A 23703-nucleotide genomic window follows, 5' to 3' on the forward strand; every position below is an offset into this window, starting at 1 on the left:
CCTCCTGAGGACCCCCCTGGAACACAGGGCAGGGAGGAAAACTGCTGCAGAAGCAGCTGGTTTCTCCCCCCCGCCCCCTTGCAGGATGGTTAGTGGAGTGGCCCTGTGTGCAGTGGCCCTTCCATGGATGAGTCCTGGGGAAACAATCCACCCATAGCCTATTAGAAGGGCTACACCGAGCTATTGAGCAATTTTGGCTTACATTTACCATTGGCAAAAACAGGCCCAGCTTCAGCCAGGTTCATAGGGTCATGGCTGCATACAGCAAGGGCACGTTTGGCCCTTTAGTCAAGCTTTAAAAGGAACAATTGAAGCAGATACCTGAATTTTTCTTAGGGAATAATTTGTACTGTGATAATGTTAGTACCAGAATAGCTTGTTTTGTTCATGGGGGAGGGGGCATAGCTTGGTTCGTTCATGGGGGGGAGGGGTTAGCTTGTTTCGTTCATGGGGGAGCAGGGAGGTTACTATATTGGTACAAAGTGCAGCTTTGCTGGTAAAGTGGGTAAACCCCACGCTAGGAGAGCTTTGCTGGTGTAGTAGACGGGTATTCCTATACCGGTAAAGTGCTCCTAGTGTGGACGTAGCCTCAGGTGGGAGGTGTGGGGGTGGGGTGGGCATGTGTGGATATTATAAAAAGCAGCTTTTGCTAGCTGTAGCGTGAGTTTCACGGGCTGTTTTTGGGCCACTCGTTCAAGGGGCAGGGCTGGCCCGGGGGAAGGACCGTGCAATGCTAGGTCTGACTTCTGCGGCATAGAATTAGAACATTAATGGTGTGGCTGACTAGAAAGAGAGATGGTTTTGTGCCCTCGAACCATCTTCCATCGCGTCAGGAAACTCTTGTGCTCTCCCAGAGTTCTGGCTATAACTTTGCCATGCTGTCTGTTGAGAGAGGGGGCAGCTAATCTGAAACCCGCCGCACTGGGTGCTGGAAGAGAGTGCATGGGTCACAGACCTTCTTCTCTCACAGGCACAGGGACAGGGTCAAATATGGCTGCAGTGTTCACTTGAGCACTAGGCAGAGGAAGTAAGGGGGGGGGGGAGAAACACCTCAGCCAACCAGCAACACTCCAAGGTGGAATGGGCAGCCCTCTTGGGACAATGGCCACCTTCCTGACTACTCTGCACGAACAGGGCCTGGCCTAGGGTGACCAGACAGCAAGTGTGAAAAATCGGGACAGGGATGGGGGGTAATAGGAGCCTATATAAGAAAAAGACCCAAAAATCGGGACTGTCCCTATAAAATCGGGACATCTGGTCACCCTAGCCTGGCCTGCCAAACCCTTACTCACATGCCCAAAGCCACTGATGTTGCTCCCGCAGTGCTGTGGGCAGTCGGCAGAGAAGGGAAAGCACACAGCACAAGCTGCCTGGTGCATGCAGCGTTTCTCCAGGACCCTCCACTCAGCTGCTCCTCCTACATCAGCGCACCACATGCCCAAATCACAGGCTAAAAGCAGAGCTGGGGGAGGACAACAGAAACTAAGGCCAGGACTAAATCTTCAGCAGCTGCCCAAGTGTGTGCTGGAATAGCTCCTACATCCGCTCTATGTGAACCACTCTGGGCTGAGTATTCTGGCTAGATGCCCACTTTTGCACAGTGCTGGAAATTCTGGTCTCTTATTAGACGCATGGTCCTCCTAGAGAGAGAGAGCACAGAGGCTCTGGCTGCATTAATGAAACTCAGGGCTTCCAAAAATGAGATCCAGTTTGAGCTGGGCTACTTCCACTCGGGGTCAGAGAGAGCTGAAAATCTGACAATCAGATCATTGGTTTGTGACTTGGTGTTCTGTGTGTGTAGTTACATGTGATAGTGCGTGTTTATTTGTTTGTTTTAGGATATAAATTTGGAGGACAGAATTAGCTTGGTCTTAGTTCTCTGGTATGTGTGCACTCACTGCAGAGGGAACAAGAAAACCTAACAGAAAAGCACTAATCCAAACACTTAAAAAAACCTATGATCAACTTTTGTATGTATTAGCAAAACCACCTATTGTATTAAATGCTCTTGGATTGCATCCTATGGCACTGGAGTCATTTGTAGGCACTGGCATGTTCTGTATTGGCACCTTTAGTACTGGGTGTATCAATGCAATATGCGATGGATTTCTGAGCAAAGAGGGGCGTTGATATACAGCTGTTATTACAACACAGAACGTGTCTGCCATGCGCTCGTTCTCGTAGTAGGAAACTATATTAGTACCGACACCATCGGAGTACACTACAGACTTACATTAGCGGTAGCCCTCCCAGCACCCTTGAGAGACAGGACAGAAAGTTTCAGAGGCCTTGCTCAAACCCACAGCTGGAGTCCACGTCAGCCCTGTGGTTACAGCACAGGAGAACCTGGCTGCCAGGTCAATGTCAGGCCACTAGACCATTCCTTCTTTCTAACCACAGTGTCTATTTCCTGGAGAAGGACACAACTCTTCCTTTTCAGCAGGACAAACACTCAGCTTACCTTTTGCAGAATTTTCTTTAGGCTTCCAGTTGAGCCTCTGATATCAACGGACTCTCAGATGCCAAAGTGTGGGAGAAAGTCCAATCATGGGGCAAGATCAACCATTTAGAGAGGAATGAATAAATGAAGTGCCAAATTCATCCCTGGCATGAATAATAAGCTTAGACGACCATGGGGTTACAGCAGGGCTGGAGCTGGCCCATCAGACCACTTTCAGATGCCTCCTCTGCGTGTCTGAAGAGAGGCAGCGATGAGGGGACCTGGGTGCATGGCTGTTGTGCCCTGCTCCTGGCTCCTGTGAAGCCCATAGCAATCTCCCTTCTTGGCACCATCACAGTCACAGCTATAAAGAGCTCAGTTAGGGCATGGCCAGCTTGTTTTAGCTCAGAAACATCCAGCCGTGCCCCAAATTTCACAAACGTTGCTCCTCCTAGTCCCATCCTGGAGGAGATTTGCTGTGCTGTGCTGGCTGGGGATGGGGGAACAGCCAAGTCAGCACATGGGCCCATAAATGTTGCTTTTGCAGCATCCATACACCTATTTCTTCCACAAAATCATAGAGGGCCTGATTTTGGGCCATTGAAATGGACACACAATGTTTTCCACACCACCCACTGACACTAATGAGAGCTGGGGGTACCCGGCACCGCTGAAATTCAGGCAGCAATGCCCACAATACATCTGCAAGATCATCTTCTTTGTAGAGCTGAGAGCCAGGGCTGGCGCTTCCACTAGGCGACCCTAGGCGGTCGCCTAGGGCGGCAGGATTTGGGGGGCAGCATTTTGCCGTCCTCGGCGGCAATTCGGTGGCGGGGGTCCTTCCGCTCCGCGTCTTCGGGGCGCTTCGGCGGCAGGTCCTTCACTCGCTCCGGAACCTGCCGCCGAAGCACCCCGAAGACGCGGAGTGGAAGGACCCCCGCTGCCGAATGCTCTGCGCAGGAGCGCTGCCACCTAGGGAGGCAAAAACCCTGGCGCCGCTCCTGCTGAGAGCTTTAACAGCAGTAGCTTGGAGCTGCTTGACTCTTGCATCTGAAGAAGTGGGTTTTTTACCAATGAAAGCTTATGCCCAAATAAATCTGTTGGTCTTTAAGGTGCCACTGGACTCCTTGTAGTTTTTGTGGCTACAGACGAACACGACTACCCCCCGATACTTGACTCTCTTCTGTTTGTCACAATGTTGTACACAGGGGAATCGCGAATCAGAGTAGAGAGCTTGTTTGGCACTGTGAATACTGGATCCAGTTCTGGTGCCAACAATTCCAGAAGGCTGGTGCCAAATTGGAGAAGGTTCAGAGAAGAGACATGAGAGTGTTTAAAGGAGTAGACAACATGTCTTATAGTGCAAGGAGCTCGATATATTTAGCATAACAAAGAGAAGGTTAAGGGGTGACTTGATCACAGTCTGTAAGTACCTACATGGGGAACAAATATTTAATAATGGGCTCGGCAATGGAGCAGAGACCGGTATAACATGAGCCATTGGATGGCAGTTGAAGCTAGACAAATTTAGACTGGAAATAAGAAATAAGCTTTTAACAGTGACAGTAATTAACCATTGGCACAATTTACCCAGGGATGTGGTGGATTCTCTGTCACTGCCCATTTTTAAATCAAGTTTGAACGTTTTTCTAAAAGAGCTGCCGTGGGAATTAGTTGGGGGCAGTTCTATGGCCTGTGTGATACAGGAGATCGGACTAGTGTACAACGGGCTCTTCTGGCCTTGGAATTTATGAATCTAAGTATATTGTCACATTGAACACAAGGCTCCTTCCTAATTACACCCCACTAAACAGGTGCCCTGGCTCAAGAGCACAAATAAGCCTCTGAGCCACTCCCAAGGTTTGTACAGCCACGATAGTTCAGCTGCTTCTCTGGACCCCCCCTGGCCTCAAGAATCATTCTAAGCAGTACGAGCCTAAAAGAGAACGGGGGTGGGGGGTGGGGGGGCCGGGACTGCCAGCCCCCAAGCTGATGGTTCACAAAGCGCTACTGAAAGCTGTGCAGGGTGGCTGTACCGTGGGCTGCCCTATTCGGTGAGCAGGCTGGCTGCATGCAGAGGGCTCCAGTTTCCCTGAAGAGCTGAGACCAGGGGTGAAATCCTATTTCAGTCTAGGGCTGGCAGAGGGGCTCAGCAGGCGGTGGAGCTGACGCCACCAGGTCTCTTGTGAGCAGAGGCGTAGCGAGCGCCCTCCGTACCTCCGACCGGAGGGGGCCCCACAAGGAAGGGGGCCCCTAAAGGTGGCAAAATAAATACCGCATTCCAGTTTCTGCATTGTAAGGGGCCCCGCCCGGACATATGTTCAGAGGGGGCCACCGTTCGGAGGGGGCCACGTTCTTTGTTGCTACGGCCCTGCTTGTGAGCATTAAAACAAATAGCTTGCTGAGGTAGGAGAAAGCTTCCTCATGCCACTCCCATTGCTGGAGAGGGCAGCAGGAGGGGGACTCTTGCCAGAGACAGGGTGGGTCAAACCCAGCTTATTTGTGAGTGCCCCCTGCACGTCCCTCCCCATTGCCACTGGGTTGCGGGGGAGTGGACACATTCAATCCCACCAACCCTTCTCCCCCCACCGTTATCCCTGTTTGAGCCTGACCACCAAGCAGGGCACAGATGCCACCCCCGGGGCCAGAGACGAGCCGTGTCTGCCCACAGTGGGGGGCAGAATGAGGGCTGCCGGCTTCAGCAGTATTACTGAGCATGTTCAGACCGTGTGAGCATGCTCAGTACGAGCCAAGCAGCAAATCGGGGGAGGGGGGAATGTGACCCTGCATGACCCCCCCCCCCCCCCCACACACACACGTTGCCTCTGCTTGAGGCGGGTTTCATTGACCATTTAAGGCCAAACTCAGCACCCCCTCGGGCACAGGAAGAGCTGTGCAGCTGGGCAGGCCAGGATGTGCATAGAGCCAGTAGGCGACAGCAGATGCCCTTTGACGGGCATAGGGATTTTAGACACGTCGGCTCGGTATAGTCCAAAAGGCCAGGGCTCTGTCAGCTGGTTCAATCGCACCGTGAGCGTCGCTTTACAAGAGGAGGCTGGGGAGGGGGAGAAACAAGTGTTCGGCCAAACATCGACTATTGCACGAGTTGGTTATTAGCAGCCATAAACAGTTTGGGGCTTTTCTCATCCTGGCCAATGGTGTCTGCTTCTGGCCCCCTGCTCCCGTCTCCCAAGGCCCTCTGCACATTTCATTGGCCGCCTCGTCTGTTATGCCTCCGCTCTTGCTGCCGCCCCTTCCTTCCCTTCCTCTTCTCTGCCCCCAACCTCAAGAATTTGTGTTCCCCCACCCAGCCCCACAACAACTTCCCCTTCCCGTTTCTCGTCCAAATCCCCCTCGTGATCCTAAACATCATGTGAGGCTACAAACAAAACTAGCAATTCAAAATAAAGCCAGAATCACCACGAGCCATGCAGGACAAACCCAGCCAGCCACATGGTCTTATCCCTGCACGCCAGCCCCTCCCATCGTCTAGCAGCACTTGTCCAGGCTTTGTCTCTTCGGGCCAGGGACCAGGGCTTCCTGCCTGCAAAGTGCCATGCACGTTTATAGTGCTAACTAAGTCTAGAGAATGACTGACCAGTAACAGGCCCAAATCCAACGTGCCATGCCTGTTCGCCACCCTTCCACACAAGCAGTGACCAGGGCAGCATACAGCTGTTGAGATTTAAGGAGATAAAGAACTAGGATTAAACAACTGCAAAGGAGCTGACATTCTCTGAAGCTAAGTGGTTTACAGCTGTAACCCAGCATTTAAATCGTAACGAATCTGTTTCCAATCAGGTCTGTGTGTTAATCGGTGCACCTCAAAATGGGCGAGCGAGGAGCGGAAACTGATGGTTTTACTCTAACCTAGTGCTCATTAAAGTCGCTGCTGTGGTTGTATTTGCTCCTGGGCGCTAGCATGTGTTATTATTAACATTGTAGTAGTGCTTAGAGCCCCCAACCAGAACCAGGGCGCCGATGTGCCAGGCATTGTACATACAGAGCTCAGTCAGGGCCCAGGCGGCCCAGCCAGGGGCAATGAACGCTTGGGCTGCCCCAGGAGCAGCCTGGGAAGCAGATAGTGACTCTGGGTGTCTCCTGGTTTTGCTCTGCTCCACGTGCAATGGAAGGACCTGCAAAGCCCTGCCCAGTCCCAGCTACAGGTACAATGTGGAGTGGTAGCAGCCCTACAGAGCCTGCCATCCTCCTGGCACTGCTACTATGGCGTAGGTCGCTGGCACAAAGGAGCACCTTACTTCCTTGTGTCGCCACCATAACTGGGCCACAATCTGGCCCATATATAGTAACAGACTGTAAACACTAAGGGCCGTCTCAGACCCCGATCCCCTGAAGACCTGGCTGATTTTACACAAGGTGAGTGGTCCCTCTGAAGTCGTGCTGAGCACGTGTAAATATTTACAGGCTCAGGGGCCTTAATAAGGACAGCGATGGCGTGGGAGGGGGCTCTAATGTAAGCAGTGAAGCAGGTGATGATTTATGAAAGTGGTGTGACAGCTTTATAAATTAATGAATTGTGGAGCTCTCTCCTTTCTCCCCCCTTATAACACTCTAGTTAATATAAGGGGCACCTCCATAGTTTGGTCACAATTACATTTCAGCTCTTTCAAATAATCTAACCTTGCGCAGTGACTGGCATAGCAGAGGGATGGGAGAAAACGTGAACGTGCTTTTCTGCCCCATGCAGCTAATCCTGGAGAGTATTACTTCATCTTTGTATCCCAGAAGTGCATATAGGCCAGGTCAGGGCCCCAGTGCACTGGTCCCTGCCCCCAAAGAGATCACCCTCTAAAGGTGCCAGTCTGTTGCTCCTCAGTAGTGGACGTCTGCCCAAAGAAATGGCTGAGCTCCCTGCTAAAATCACTGGTCCTGCTGTAATCCTGAAGTGTAGCATGCTGGAGTGACAGGATCCTTGCCAATGACTGAAAGCCAGGCTGGCTTTCACTCCTTCTACGCAATTCTAGCTACAACCCTTTGATCTCACTGAAGTGCCTGTTGCTGCTACATGTGCTCATTGGCCTATGTCTGTGCTAGGAAAATCTGAGTGTGGTTATATTTGTGGTACCAGTGATGGAAGCTGTACTGCAGGCATGGGCCATCTCTAGCACAAGTTTGATCACACACGTCTCGCTTTTCCACTACCAAATGATGCATCAAGCAGACAAAGGCTGCCATTTTAGTTTATGAATCATTCACTGGTCCAGCTCTGCATTAAATCGAGATGTGATACTGTTTCCATTGCTACGTGCTACCCCACGTTCTCATGTAGAAACGGCAGCAGAAGCCTGAAATGGTTTGTTAAACAGATGGTGAACAGCAAAGTCCAGATTTCCAAGAAAGCTCAGCCCCCAGTACTGAGCCCTTTTTGAAAATCTAGCCACTCCATTTGGGTGCCTAAATAGGAACAGAACTCTTTTGAAAATCTGGCCCTTCATATTCCCTTGCTAGCCAGGAGGCCCTAAAGATAGAGCTTAGCTGTTTATTATGCTGCAGCTGTATTCTAGTTAAAAACAGTGATTTTGAAACCAATATTGGGTTCTAACTCTGCCCTCCGTTAATCAGAGGTAGCCCAGAGGGCTCTGGTCTCAATAGTACAACCAAAAGTGGGGAAATAACAACAAATTGGGTTAAAATCACAGGAAATCATTAGAAAAGGTGCACAAATAAGCAACATGTGCTCAAGTCTTTGCAGGATCAGGGCCTTGTAGTCAAATTGCAGGGGTTGTTCAGTTTCATAACAAGAAAGAAAAAAACCCACTTGCAAGTCTTAAAACATTCCCTACCTTTCAAATGGACAATGCTGCCCTCTGCTGGGGCACTTCAGAACTGTCACCAACGGAAACAACAGTATCTTTGAAAATTAACTATTGGCAGCAAATTTTCATTTTTAAAAAAGTAGATTCTTTTGCCCTCAAATAATGCATGGTAGATTAATTTAAGCATTGTGCATCTGTATTGTTGATTCTGCATCAAGAAATATTTTATACACTGCAAAGTAATGTCTTCCCAAACAAAAAATGTTTAAAGTCTGAAAGTACGTTTCATTATAGTCAAATTAACACCCACATCCCCTCCCGCCACAAAAAATTCTTTTACAAAAAATCTACACCTTTTAAATATTTGGGTCATTTTACAAAGATAGATTGAGCAAGAATAAACTGTATTCTTCACAGCTAAATAAACCTTCATTAATCCTGATCTTCCCACCCCAATGACTCCACATCTATGCTCCTTTGTTTCATTCTATCATGGAAATATGCAGTTGGATATAGACAGAAATTTCCTTTTTTTGGTTTTATTGAGGCCCAGATTTTTCAAGAGCTCTGTGCTCAGCAGCTGCCATTTAGGCACCTAAAAAGAAATGGATGAATTTTCAATAGCAGTTAGCATCCAGCTGCTCTGAGGGGAATTACGCATGTTTTAAATTCTAGCCATTTCATTTAGTGCCTAAATGAGAGATGAGCTTTTTTTAAAATCCAGCCTTAGCTGTCGGGTAAGAACTTTTGAAAACCTGTCCAGATGTCTAAGTAAGGATTTCAAGAGGAATACATTTCCTGGGAACCTTAAGTTGTGTCAGAGTTCTATACTGGTGTTGACAGTGGTGAGCTAGAGCCGGTTCACACCGGTTCGCGCAAAGAACCGGTTTTTAAATTTAGAAGCCGGTTTAGAACCGGTTGTTAAAGGGGTGGGCAAACTCCGGCCCGTGGGCCACATCTGGCCCGCGGGACCGTCCTGTCCGGCCTGCCTGAGCTCCCGGCTGGGGAGGCTCCCCCGGCCCCTCCCCCGCCTTCCCCCCATCGCAGAGCCTCAGCGTGCCGTGCCACCGGCGCCAGTGCTCTGGACCACTCCTGGGCAGCTCTGCAGTTCCTGCCGCTCTGAGTGGCATGGTAAGGGGGTGGGGCTGCAAGCTCCAGCAGGCCGCGCAGCATCCATACACGCTGCCCTGAGCAGCATGGTAAGGAGGCCAGGCCGGGGCTGGGAGGAGGGGTTGGATAAGGGCCAGGGAGCAGTTGGAGGGGTCGGTCAGGGGATGGGGGGGGTTGGGTAGGCGTGGGTGTTCCGGGGGTCTGTCGGGGTGGTGGTGGATGGGGTCGGGGCGGACAGGGAGCGGGGTGCGTTGGGTAGGGGGTGGGGTCCTGGCGGGCAGTTAGGGTGGGGGGGTCTCGGGAGGGGGTGATCAGGGGACAAGGAGCAGGGGGGAGGGTTGATGGGTTGCGGGTTCTGAGGAGCAAAGTTGGGGGCAGGATGGGGGTGGGGGGTAGGCTGTTTTGGAAGGCACGTGGGACTTGTACTCACCGGGCGGTTCCCTACCAGGTCTTCGGCAGCACTTCAGCGGCAGGTCCTTCATTCACTCCGGGTCTTTGGCGGCACTGAAGGACCTGCCGCCGAAGTGTCGCCAAAGAACCAGTAGGGAACCGGTTCCTTAGATTTGGGCAGCTCATCACTGGGTGTTGGTCCAGTATGAAGTTGTAGTACATAGTGTGCTATGGTATAGTGGAAGTGGGTGCTTTGAATGGGACACTCTTTGTTCCTAGTCATTTATTTCAACCTCTACTTATATTTTTTGTGCAAGATGGGGCAAAGTTAAGGTTGTATGGACAATGCAAACAGAATGGGGTAAGAGTAAATGGTAGAGGATGGTATTCCCATTAGGACCTGGCTGAATCTCTTTCCTCTTCAAGTGTTCATAAAATGATTTTTAAAAAAGGGGGAGGGGGAGGGCTAGGAAGTTTGTAAAGAAAAAACTGAGGGGAGGGTGGTGGCAGCTGGATTCCACAGGAACATAATGAAAAAGAAGGTAAGACTGAAACTCAGATTTATGTTTGGAAATTTCTGGTTTTTTTTATTAAGTGCCAAAAGTTTAAATCTAGGGGTTAGCTTAGCTGTGATCCCCAGGAGGGGTGGTGGTGCAAGGATGTTGGAAGCTTTTGTTCACATTGAAGAATGCTCCATACCACCCATCTATGTGCCCAGACTCTGTCTCTCTCCAGGTCCCCTAGCCCCCATCCATGCACGCAATCATTCTAGTCCCTTCCAGTTTCATCCAGATCTCTTACCCTACATTTCATGCCCCCCACCTCCAGTTCAACCCAGCTGCTGCAGCAACACTGACCTGCAGATGAATGTTGATATTTACAAACCTTCAAAAATACTTTAAATGGTTGTACCATATGGATGTGAAAACAGCTGTGCGTGGATGCAGCCCACATGGCAGCCTTTGGTAACAGGAAACGAAGATAAACCCATGTTGCCAGCTCTTGCGATGTACGCTTCACTTAAAGCCCCAACTCCTGGACGTAAGGGGGGTGGACGGCTGGTAGGCAGTGGACTGTGATATGCAGGTCAGACCAGATGATTTGGTGATCCCTCCTGGCCTTAAACTCTGACACAAAAAGCTCAGAATTCATTTTAAAAAATATTTCCGTTCCTAGCAGAGAAAAGCTTGGAACCGTGACCAGGGTGAACCTTGAAGGCTCAAAAAAACCCCAACAACAGGCAAATAAAAAGAATCCCCAAATAATTATTTTTAAATCTCTTTCTGGGGGCCTGACGCAAGATTTTGAGCATTTGGGGATGGCGATACAGCACCACAAAGTAAGAGAAATGCTATTAAGGCAGAGCTTCCTCTGTGCAGTCTTTCTTTACGCTAGCCCAATGCACAAAATCACAAACCCAGAGCAAAACCGCACAGAATGGCTTATTTAAGATGGGATCTGAAATACCCAAATATTCTGCTTAAAAAGAAGTGCAGTCCTGTATAAGCAAGATGGTCAGTTTCCCCAATTCCTACTAGCTTCTTCTTGATCTTTCCGAACTGGGTTGGACATTTTTTTAACAGGAGTCTGGCCCCACCTTCCACTGCTACCTCTTCATACCCCTGCTCTCATAAGGCAGGGAAGGGGGCTGTAGTGTTGGATTTGTATACCCCATCTTTGTATTTATCCCAATAATCCCCCAAATAACAAACCACCCCCCCCCTTCCAAAAGCAGCTAAACTCTCCTCAGCAGGGCTGACAAGACAAGACAAAGGTGGAGTTTGTAGGCCAAGCCATTCTGGAGATATGTGAAGCCGAAAACAACATTTTTGCAAAAAGTCAACCCACTGGGGAGTTTCGAAAACAGCTCTTTAATTTAAAATTCTGATTTCCCCCCAATACTTCCCAGAGAAATTCTAGCCTTCCATACAACGTGCCTTTGAAATTGCAGGGACATTGGTTTCTTATGGGAATGGGATGGAAATCAGGATTATAATGAAAAGTCAGTTTCAACTTTAATGACCAAGAAGTTAGTGCTACTCCATACTACTTTGCACTTCTCCAGTACTTCTCATCCAAGGGAGTCAAAAGACTTTACACAGATAAATGTTATCACTCCCATTCTACCAATATGAAAATGGAAAGCGATTAAGTGACAGGTCAGTGGTAGACCAAGGAATAGAACCTAGATTTCCTAATCCCCAGTCTCCTTCCCTAGGCCCCAATACAGGACAGCACTTAAGCATGTGCTTAAACCCCACTGAAGCCAATGGGACTAAGCACCCACTTAAATACTATTCTGAATGGGGATGGACATAAGTGCTTTGCTAAATCATAATTCTCTAGTTATTAGAATCCATATACAATTTTTTAACATCAAATAATTTATAAAACTGGCTTCTGGATTGTACGAAGGTTTCACAAAGTCTCCTTGGCACAATGCTGTGATGTCACATACCTTGGTACTCTTGTTCAAACTCAGCCCCGAGTGTTTTTGCCTGTGTGTTTTAACTAGGGCTCATGTATCGTATGATCATTCTACATATGAAACTCCCGTTGAAGTCAATTGCTCTTAGTACTGTTGCAACGTACACTGGGGCCTCTCCCCCTGAAGCATGGGCACCCATAAGAGTGATTAGAAGTCAGAATGTGCAGCAATCTAGACACAGCAAGTGTACGCACTAGTGTTCAAAACATAACTGATCTGTGCCAAAGGAGGAGTCCTTTCTGCTTCTAGTTCTGAATAGAAATATTCAGCTAATGTTTTTATTACTCTAGAATATTTTAATTATAAATTTGTTACCAAGCTTTGACAAATGGTAATAAACACCTGTGAGAAGGCTGAGTCTCAAACTTTTTGAGAAAGCAACATATTGAAGATGACTGTTAAAAAAGATATTCATTTCTGTAGATGTACTATTCACAAAGAGTCATCGTGGTCTTTAGAACAAATAAAATCACCACTAAGAAAGATATATACAGAAACACCTAATTTTTCAAGCAGATGACCTGCTAGTACACTGCTATGTTTCAGCTACCACAAACATTAAAGACATTTGAAATTATGAGTGTGCTCTGCATGCAGCTCTGGGATGTATTTGATACGCTGAAGTACAATAATGTCATTTCACTTCAGATCAGCAGCAGCAACACATTTTAAGCACTCATACAACATTGCAACTTGGCTATTACTTTAGGATCTCAAAAGGACGACATGGATATTAATAAACAAGTTAGCAGTAACTCTTCATTTTGCCAATTGTAAAGGACACTGATTGTCTTCACAGCACAAGAGTCTGGTCTTGTCACAAATGGTGCCCTTTTCCCTGAGTTTCCTTTGTGTTTTGCTAGGCATGAGGACCGGTTGGCTTGGGAGATGTACACGTCCTTGCTCGGCACTCTTTCCATTACAAGGCGGAGTTTAGGAAATCAAGGAGTTCAGCACGGTTTCGGTCTCTCTGTGGATTAGAAAAGCAGTTTTTATAAATCACACATTTGTTCAGTAAACAATTTAATTTGTTAAGAAGTCAGCTTGGAAGTGCACATTTCTATTACACAGAAACTTAAAGGACCACTCAAGGGAGACAGAAAATCAGTGAAAAGTAGTTTTCTCACAGAAACAGAATAGTACTCAATGGGCCTGATACTCCACTGCTTTGCATTCTGTGTAGTAATTTACACCTGTGTAAAGTGGATGTCAACTGCTACCAAATCCAGATGGCTGGATATCATGATCCCCTGTGTTGCACGGATATATATAGCTATACTGGGTGCAAGGCAGTGAAGAATCAGGCCAGATATGCAGCCTCAGGATGCCTTCTAAGGGTGGTCCCTTATACGGGTTTCACTCTGTTTTTCTGAAAGTAGCAACACCTATGTTATAAAGTGTCACAGTTTAGAATGTAATTTTATGAACAAAACTTTTATTGCAAATACTAAATTGTTTGAACAAGTGGCACAAATGTATTGGCCTCATCAACAGTAGGTATCATAGCCACTATAAATAATCAGATAAGGAACTATGAAGTACCATCATCTATACATCAGGCAGTTTGATTCTTAGGATAAAAGTGGCAAAATCAAGTCAGATTCAGCATGGCTTGAGGGCAACAATAGCCAAACAATATATTTTTGACTAAATCTAACCTCAAAATGGTCAGTGATCATTTCACTTTATATCAACTATAAAGTGAGCAGTGATCATTGAACAGTTAGTCAATCAAATTCAATAGCACTGGCTAGCCAAACTGAATGCCTGCTGATTGGTGTCTCACAGACTGCAGACAAACAAGGGGAACTGCTGAGAAGTGTGAAAATATAATTTGGATCGTGACTCTCAAGCCTCCATTTAATTGTCAAAATTTAACTATTTCACAGCATCAGCCATCGACTTACCGCAGTGAAGACACCGCGTTAAGTAGTTCTAAGTACGTCGACTTCAGCTACCCTATTTTCGTAGCTGAAGTTGCGTAACTTAGATTGACTTAGCTCGCCCCCCCCCCCCCCGCCCCCAGTGTAGACCAGGCCCAATGTAGAAACCCAGGACACTGGGAAGGTGGCAGTACTCCCTCTTTCATAGAAGAGTTAAAAGTAAAACCAACTATAAATCACACTAATGGAGAAAACCATGACCCGGTTATGAGACAACCGTAGCGAACTCAGGGCTCCTTACTTAAGTTAGACAGGCACCCTTTACATGTCTGAATATCAGAATAGTCCATGCACACATCATAAAATTATTTTATGTCCAAGGGACTAAAATCTAGTCTCTCTCTGGTGACCCCAACTACATAAAAAATTGCACTCAATTTAACGCTCTTAAAAGTACAATCAGCTCATCTACACAATGCAAGTGATCTGGGAAAATAGAAAAAGATACTGTACTCCCTCTTTTGGGACATTCAGACCATTTTCAGCCATTTACCTCTTTATCCTTTTTAGTCTTCTTTATTTTCATCTTAATTTTTTTCCCTGTTATCATACTGTAGTTTTCAGTCTTCTTTTTGTCTTTAAGGTACTAAAACGAGATCATGCACTGTGATACATTTCAAAGAATAAAAATATGCTCACACTTTTCTAAACAACGTTATATTAATAAGCACATTTTATTATCATGCAGGGATCAGACGCTAACTTCCCTGTCCTAGGCATGCTGTGGCCAACTGTATTCCATTTCCCGGTGGGCCTTTTATTTCATAAACACTTGTGCATGGGGAGGAATGGGAGCGTAACAGAGCACTATGAAACAGACATCAGCATATGTACCTTGGAAAGCTGGACAGGTCCTGGTTTCTCTCTCTTTTTTTTCTTTTCTTTCTTTTTCTTCAGCTTGTTCTCTTTTTTCCTCTTCTACAAGTACAAGACACGTATGCAAAGCTCATACTTCTCACAGAAGCACAAGAGAAAAAAACCCAACCCAAATATGTATGAACTCACAAATTTCCTGCTACTGTCCTGGAAGTCACTTTTGCCATAGCTCCCCACGCCTGGACCAACTCTGGGAGATGTATTAATGGGGGGGCAGCAAAGAGGTTGATGTTTGTTAAGGCCTAGTGACCCCCATGATCCCAGGAAACAGAAGTGGTGGTGGGTTCCCTGACCCCGTTTCTGGGGGGTCTGGTCCTCCCTGCCTCACTAAATATCTGAAATCCCTGAGCAGAAAGTGATAGAAATAAAAAGTATAAGACAGTGTAAAAATGCAGATTACATTATTATATCTAACCTGCTTATATTTTCTTGATGGATATGACAAGCTTATTAAGCTTAAACAGAATTTAGGAAAATCTGTAGTCTGTTCCACATTACTTTCAAAAAGTTATCATTTGTTTCTGATGTCCACAAACATTCGGTGGAACTGAAGCTAATACATTTCTAAACATAATGGTGAATTCATTCCTTTTTGTGCTGCCAAATGATGGAGTTGGTTGCAGAAATGCAGACTAGATGCAACGGTCTTCACTCATAATCCCATTATGGCATTTTTGTTGCAGCAAAGCTACCACAGTAGAATTGGATGCTGTTTTATACAGCACCAGTCACACAAGGTCCCCAAGGTGTTTAACAAGAAGTTTCATACCGGTAGTGCAGTGATTGCATAGACAGAGGCAGCAGGTCAGTAATATAATTCATACCAGGGTCCCCAATTCCTCTCACAGAGTGCCTTAAATTCTACCTGCACCCATTCCAGACACTACTAGAAGAAGCTCCATTTAATTTCTCCTCTGAAACAATTTGTACATTTTAATTTCAATTCATTTAATATCACCACAGAAATGTCTCCTTTTAAATGAACAATTATGTTCCTTATTTTGATTCCCAGGTGAGTTTTAATCACACCAGAATACAGTAGCATCTAAGTTTTTTTTGCCTGGATTGCTATTTATTTCTGTCAGCAAATATTTACCTTTTTGTTGCGTTTTTCTTTTTTCCTTTTCTTTGATTTAGACTTGGGAGAATCTAAGGGGAAAAAAAAAGAGTCTGTAATTTACAATTTTAAAAATATGGGTTATTTTACAGATTAAAACATTGAAATTAGTACAGCAGGAAAGGGACAGTGTTGCAAGTGTGAATAAGAAAAGAATACTTAAGTTTGGCTAAAATATATTAACCTTGACACAAAATGACGCAAAACACAAACTCAGTTTGCTGCCACCTTGTGGTAGAATATCAACATTATAAATCCGTAATTCACCACCAGTGATTACTTGCATCAATATATTTATATTATTTCAAACAAACACTATCTGTTTCTGCAGCTACTGTCACAAATTATGAACCTCTCCAACATAATACCTAGATCAGTGTTTCTCAACTGATGGGTATGTGACTCCCAGTGGTTACAAAATGAAGTTACAGGGGTCATGAGCCAATGGAAAATTTTATTACAATAAAGCAAAGACAACCTCACTTCCACACTCTCCCCTCCCTTCCCCTTCAAAGTCAAGTATCCTGTCAACCGCTCAAAACACACACAAATTATATGGCCTTGTTGTTATCACGGATACATTTTTTATTTTTATTTTTCTAGGATATGTAGGAGAGTTGTGAAATGTTTTGACTTTGTGTAAGGGGTTGCCAAGCTGATAGTCCAGATAACAGATTATAATGACTAAAATTAAGCAATTAGCTCTATAACTTCTTTAGACTAGTACATAAAAAGGCTATATTAAAAGAATGTTAACATTGCAGTGTAAAGCACTCAAAAGTTAAGAAACGCCAGTATTTTGGACCCCCTGTGCATTGATACAGTCTTTAATTATATAATTACATTATTTTTTCCACAGGACCCATTCAGTGCACAGAATGGACAGTGCTCAATGAATGGGCAGTGATGCATTATTTTGTTTTATCCTTGTTCAATGTGTGGCCCTAAGCCTTGTTTATTCCACACTATTCAAATCCTGCTCTTAATTTCCTCCTGGGCTAATCACTACAGTATCTTAGTGCTTTGCAAACATTAATAGTTTAGCATCTCTGTGAAGTGAGAGGGTGGGATTATCCCCATTTTACATATGAGAGAACTCGCTATGAGCTTGAAGGGTGGTTTCCTCATGCGTTGAGAACTAGATTAAGGTCCCCCGGTGGAGTAGGATCTCTGTTGTGAGGAAAAAGGTCGGTTAAAGTTGAATGCTGAAGTTACAGGGTGCACGAATACTGAAAACCCCGAAACAGGTAAGTGAAAAGCTGTAGTAGCAGCCAGGTGGACGTTGATGGAGCTCAGTGACAAACCCAGGGTTTTTAAACTCAGTGAGTGAGGTGTGACTCAGAGGGTGATAATACCTGCTGGGTGCACCAGGAATAGAACTGCTTCCACTTTTGCAAGTAAGTCTTTCTTGTGGAGGGTTTTCTACTATTCAAACAGCACATTCTGTACTTTGAAAGAACACTCTACTATGCCCAAGGGCCATCGAGGAGCCAGGCCTTGAAATGTAGTGTGGGTAGACTGGGGTGACTATTGTGCCCAATCCTTGGGTCATTAGGTCTGCGGTCAGAGGCAAGCAAAGAGGTAGCGACAGAGGCAGGCAAATCGGGTCCAGGAACCATACCTGCCTCAGCCAGGTTGGTGCTCAGGGGATGATGACTGCTTTCTCTTGCTTTCCTTTGTTTGGGAACTTAAGGCACAATGGTATTAGGGGACAGGCACAGAACAGAGTTCCAGACCAATGGGTGAGGTGAGGGAGGCATCTCCTAAAGAGTTGCAGCTACATCCTCCCCTGGAGCAGAACTGCTGGTGTGCTGTGTTGAACAGTGTTGGAAAGAGGTCTATCCCTGGGAATCCCCAGGCAAGAAAAATCTTTCATTGGATAGGATCACCCAGTTCCCATTCGTGGTCCTGGCAAAAATGTCTGGTCAGTATGTTTGCTATGGTGTTGTGCAGACCTGGCAGATATGCTGATGGTATGTCAATTTGGTGGGTTATGCACCAGTTCCAAAGTTTGTATTGCCTCTGCGCACAAGGACTGGGATCTTGCTCTTCCTTAGAGGTTCTTATAGCACATGGTCACTCTGCTGTTCATGATGACTCTGACCAAGCGATCCTTGATCTTGGGTAGAAAGTGGATGCATGCCTACCAAACTGCTCTGACTGATGGGAAGAGAAGACTCCTGAGGTGTCCACCTGCCTTGTTCCATGAGGTTCTGGAGATGAGCTCCCCAGCTTACTAGGGAGGTGTCTGTAGAGATGGTCTTTGTGGGTGGTGAACACAAAAATGGGACTCCATGCCAACCTTGTGGGGATCCTTCCACCAACTGAGAGAGTTGAGAACTCTCAGAGGGATAGACAGCTGTTTGGAGTGGTTGTGCTTGTTGGAGTGTAGATGGTTCTGGGCCAGGGTTGGAGGCATCGGGAGAGCAGCCTGGTGTGAAGCGTTATGAACCTACAAGCTGCCATATGGCCCAGAAGCGGCAGGCAGGCCTCTGCTGTGGTTTATTGAGAATGGGTGTGTGATGACATTTATTAAAGTTTGTGCCACCTTTAACACTACATATAATAAAACTTGTACTGCAGTCTTGTGTGCAAATTCAACACTTTATTTTAAACATGTAGTTAGTATGTACCAAAGTAAGAACCAGAAAAGCTGACTAGCTGCAATCAAAATGTACAACACAATAACCAAACGCGGTGCCAAAACAGTGGAAGATGCGAATGACACGGACAGCTATTTCTGGGTGTCCCCTGCCCCTCTGTTGTCCTTGGCCTTTCTGATGCATTTGATATGTGCAGGTCACAACTGGACAGGAGTGGACGAATACACAGGTTACATTTGTCTGTTCCATATGCTAGTGTTCATTGCCTTGATTGAACTTTTGCTCTTATAACATGACAGAGTCTTATTAGTTAAATTTGGGCTCTAATATGCCCATTATAGTTTTATTTTATATGGAACACTTTGTTTCCAATATTTCTGCTTCTAATCATTTGAATCGGTTCTTTGTTAAATAAACCAATACTAGCTTTCTCTATAAACAAATCTAAGTCCTGGGTGTTAAGTGGAGCTGGGTTCTATGGTGTAACTGGTAAGCTGTGGTGTATTGTTCCTTTGGGGGTCCAGTGGAACAGGGGCCGGACCCAATAGGCGGATGTTCGGAGAGCTCGGGTTTGGAGTGTGCCTATCAGTAACCTGTCTACAGAGAGCAGGGCCTGTGGAGGCTTGGAAGGCAGTGCTTGTGTTGCCAGAGACTGGTGTTGTTGGGGAACTGACCCCCAGCAGGCATAGACAAGGCTTCCTTGTGCTAAGGCCAGGTGGTAGCGAGGTGCCTCACAACCTTGGTACCCCCAGGAAGTGTTACAGAGGGGGCTCGTGAGTTACAGAGGTAGCCCTAATAAGCACACCCCACCCTGGAACGTAGCCATCTGGAGTTCCTACTCTGTGAGAAGTTCACATTTGTCACCAGCCAGTAACGAGTGAAAATTCCTCAGAAAGAAGATGCTGATTTAGCACGGAGATGTAGTACAGCCTCCTTACAAGCACCCTGTGTCCATGAACAGACCTGGCTGATTGCCAGCCACAGGGACTCCTAACACAGAGTGACAGCCATCCTCTGCTGTAATTTGGATTCATATTTAAGGCAGCTATGAACTAAACACACTCTGGTTTTGTTTGAACAGCCAGGGTTTTTTGAGACTCAGTTTACAGGAAGTCCAGGCCAGTACAGGTGTGGCCTATTTATAAGCTGTGTTGTATTACACAAGAGGGGTACATGAGGCTATTTGTGGAGCCCCAACCTATACTTGGAACAATCAGCAAGTAACTGGTCTATGTTTCATGATAACTGCTTAACTTTTCTTCCTCATTTTGTGGGATCCATTTTGAATCCCACGTGGTGCTGGAGGAAAGGAGGGTGGAGGATGTGAGGGGAATGGTGTGGGTTCCGCACTGAACCGAGGCATACTAAACCCCTGGCTTATATTAATAACTTCATAGGGCCATAAGCTGGAAATCCCTCCCATCCATACATTAACAGCAGAAACTTAGTAGGCTCTGGTACTTGCTCTGCTGCAGGTTCTGTAGGCAGCTGCTTCCCAAGGTCGTCTCCAAACAGCTCTTCCGAGTACAGACCCAGCTGTGCTCTAGTGGCATAGCCTCTTTGGTTATTGGCCACAGCACCAGGGTCACTTCAGATGGCACCTGTGGCTGGGAAGTGATAAGGGTGCCATCCCTGCTCAGCAGATTGTCATACACCACTGTGGGCTCAGTGCTCATTACAGGTCTGTTGCGGGGTATGTACACCCCGTCACGGGTGCCGGATCACGTATGGCAAGAAGAAGGGGGAAAAAAATGTATAGCAGCCCGTTAGGTCCCTTGTTTGTCACCTTGACTATCAAATGTGGTAGTATGGCCTAGTGGCCAGTGTCAATAAAGCAGCCCTTCTGCCCAAGGCAGCATGGCCCAATGGCCAGAGTCAAGAGTAGCCCACCTAACAACAGGGATTGTGTGGCCTATTGGTCTGCTGGGGCAGTGGGGTACCACTCGGGGGGGAGGGGGCAGCGCCCAGGGGAGGGGGACTCAGACCCTCGCTGCTCCTCTGAGTCCCAGCCCAGGACCCTGGCGGTGGTGGGGATGCTCACCACCGAGTCAGCGGGGATCCTTCCGAAACACGCTGACTGGTTCCCCGGTTCACTCACTGGAGAAGAGTCTAAGTTCCCTAGACTGCTTCCTATCCTTTCTCCCTCGGCGATGCTCCATGTTTCCCCTGGGTCTCTGGGGTCCTCGGGTAAGCTCCTGCTGGCACGGTCTCTTCTCCGGGCTCGTCAGGCAGCCTGGAGTCCGTCTGGAACTCTGCTTCGTGTGGCTTATAGTCGGAACCTGTAGCAGCTCCCTGGAGAGAGCCTGCAGTCTTCACACCCTCCCCTTTCAGCAGCCTGCCCGACACGACAAGTGATTAGAGACAGGAACTTAAGGCAACAGGAATAAGGGCACTAGCCTCCCGCCAGAGGCTTGAGTAGGCATTCGCTGTGCATTGCACAGATGTGACACGGAGCCGGGACAGAGGCGAGTTGGGCTGCTTCTTTTTATACTCTGCCTCCAGGCTGAGCATGCCCAGCAGAGTCAGAGGGGCGGGGCTTCCTCAGCCTGCAAAGCACAGTTAACCCTTGTGGGGCTGGTGCAGGGTAGGTACACCCTGTCCCAAGGTCAAATTCCTTGTAAAAGAGGCAGGAAGACAGGGAGTTCCCATAGGTGCCATTAAAATCTTTATGCATATCTACGCTACAGACTTTTGCCGCCTCAAGTTACATCAGCATAAAGCCACCGCACTTTGTGTATAGTTGGCAGTGTACATACTCACTGGGAGTGCTTGTTTCGATGTAGAGTACAGTGCACCATGAGTAGGTATCCCAGTGTGCAACTCGACACTGTTCAGTGCACTGTCTTTGGAGAAGTTTTGGCAATGCATGGGGAGGCAGAAACAAGTGGCACAAGGGCATGCAGCATCAAGTTCCCATCAAGCAGTTTTCTCCATCCCATAATGCCATCTCCATCCAATAATTTTCACACCTATCTTGAGAATCCCACAAACCTGCATGGGACTCGTCGCTGTCCGTCATCTCTGACGGATGCATGGAGTCTGCACAGCTCTGCACTATTGTCATAAGCATTGCAAGCACAAGATGCACAATCCTCTGGTATTTGCAGAGCCGCTTGGAACGTGACGATTTCCTGGAGGGTAGATTACCCGTGGGACATAGGGAGAATCCATTCAAGATTGTTGGTAGCATTCACGGAACAGCTGCAAACAGCAGAGTGCTGCTTCTGGGCCTAAGAAACGAGCACAGACTGGTGAGACTGCATCATAACGAAGGCTTAGGATGATGAGCAGTGGCCACAGAACTTTCAGCTGCACAAGGCCACATTCCTGGATCTGCGCGCTGAGCTTGCCCCAGCCTTCAACGCATGTACATCAAAATGAGAGCTGCACCGTCATTGGAAAAGCGAGTGGGGATTGCACTGTGGAAACCTTCAACACCAGATTGCTACTGGTCAGTGGAAAGTCATTTTGGAGTTGGAAAATTGTGAGGTCCGTTGTCATGCAAGTGTGCAGGGCCATTAATCATCTCTTGATAAGCAGGACTGTGACTCTTGGCTACGTGCAGGACATAGTGGATGGATTTGCAGCAACAGAGTTCCCGAACTACGGTGGAGAGACAGACAGCACACATATCCCAATTTTGGCACCAGACCACCTTGGCACAGAATACATCAACCGAAAGGGCTATTTTTCTATAGTTATGAAAGCGCTGGTGGATCACCAGGGATGCTTCATGGGTGTTGTTGGCTGGTCAGGGAGGATACACGACCCTTGCATTGTTAAAAACACAGGACTGTTCAGAAAACTACAAGCAGGGACCTTCCTTCCTGACCACTGGATGACCATTGGCGATGTTGAAATGCCAACAGTCATCCTGGATGACCTAGCCAATCCCTTACTTCCCTGGCTCATGAAGCCGTACACTGGCCACCCTGACAGCACCAAAGAAAGATTCAACTACTGGCTCAGCAGGTGCAGAATGACAGTTAAATATGGTTTTGGTAGACTAAACAATGCCAGCATCCCTTCAGTCACCAGACTGGATCTCAGTGAGAAAAATATCTCAATGGTTATAGCTGCCTGTTGTATCCTACATAATACCTGAGAGGCAAAGGGGGAAAAGATACTGCCGGGGTGGAGAGCGGAGCTGGAATGGTGTCTGCTGAGTTTGAACAGCCAGACACAAAGACTATCAGAAGAGATCAACATAGAGCTATACAGCTTAGGGAGGCTGTGAACACTTATAAGTCACAGTCTGCCACAGCACTGGGTTGTGGTGTACCATGTCTACCTGGCCCTGCTGTTTGGGAGCCTGTTAGAAGGGGTATGTCTACACTACGGGATTAATCCGAATTTATATAATTCGAATTTAGGAAACCGATTTTATAAATTCGAATGTATTCGGCCACACTAGGCACCATTAATTCGGTGGTGTGCGTCCAAGCTACCGTAGTAGCATGGATTTCCAGAGCATTGCATTGTGGGTAGCTTTCCCATAGCTATCCCATAGTTCCCGCAGTCTCCACCCCCCTTGGAATTCTGGGTTGAGACCCCAGTGCATGATGGGGCAAAAAACATTGTCGCAGGTGGTTCTGGGTACAGCCTCCCCCTCCCTCCCTGAAAGCAACGGCAGACAACCATTTCGCGCCTTTTTTCCTGAGTGAACTCTGCAGACTCCATTCCGCAGCAAGCATGGATCCCGCTGTGCTCCAGAACGCAGTCATGAACATTGTAAACACCTCGCGCGTTCTCGTGGAGTTTATGCTTACCCAGGACCAGAAAAAAGAGGCGAGGAGGAGGAGGCGGCGACTGCAGCGCAGCGACAAGCGTGATGAGGACATGGACATGGACCGTGAATTCTCTCAGACCGCGGGCCCCGGTGCTTTGGAGATTATGATGTTAATGGGCCAGGTTATAGGCTTGGAACGCCGATTCTGGGCCCGGGAAACAAGCACAGAC

General features: G+C 47.2%; 1 protein-coding gene across 1 annotated transcript in view; it reads right to left on the reverse strand.

Annotated features, from left to right (window-relative positions):
• Positions 1-12466: 12466 nt before the first annotated feature.
• Positions 12467-23703, reverse strand: part of LOC135875916 (protein AF-9-like) — a 28789-nt gene continuing 17552 nt past the window's right edge. The window contains exons 4-7 of the mRNA XM_065400994.1: positions 16121-16173; positions 14983-15066; positions 14642-14734; positions 12467-13175 (exon numbers count right to left, since the gene is read on the reverse strand). Of these exons, the coding sequence (XP_065257066.1) occupies positions 13125-13175; positions 14642-14734; positions 14983-15066; positions 16121-16173 (281 nt within the window). The 3' untranslated portion in view covers positions 12467-13124. The remainder of the gene's footprint in view (positions 13176-14641; positions 14735-14982; positions 15067-16120; positions 16174-23703) is intronic.

This window comes from Emys orbicularis, chromosome 3, assembly GCF_028017835.1.
Source record: "Emys orbicularis isolate rEmyOrb1 chromosome 3, rEmyOrb1.hap1, whole genome shotgun sequence".
Taxonomy (NCBI): Eukaryota; Metazoa; Chordata; order Testudines; family Emydidae; genus Emys; species Emys orbicularis.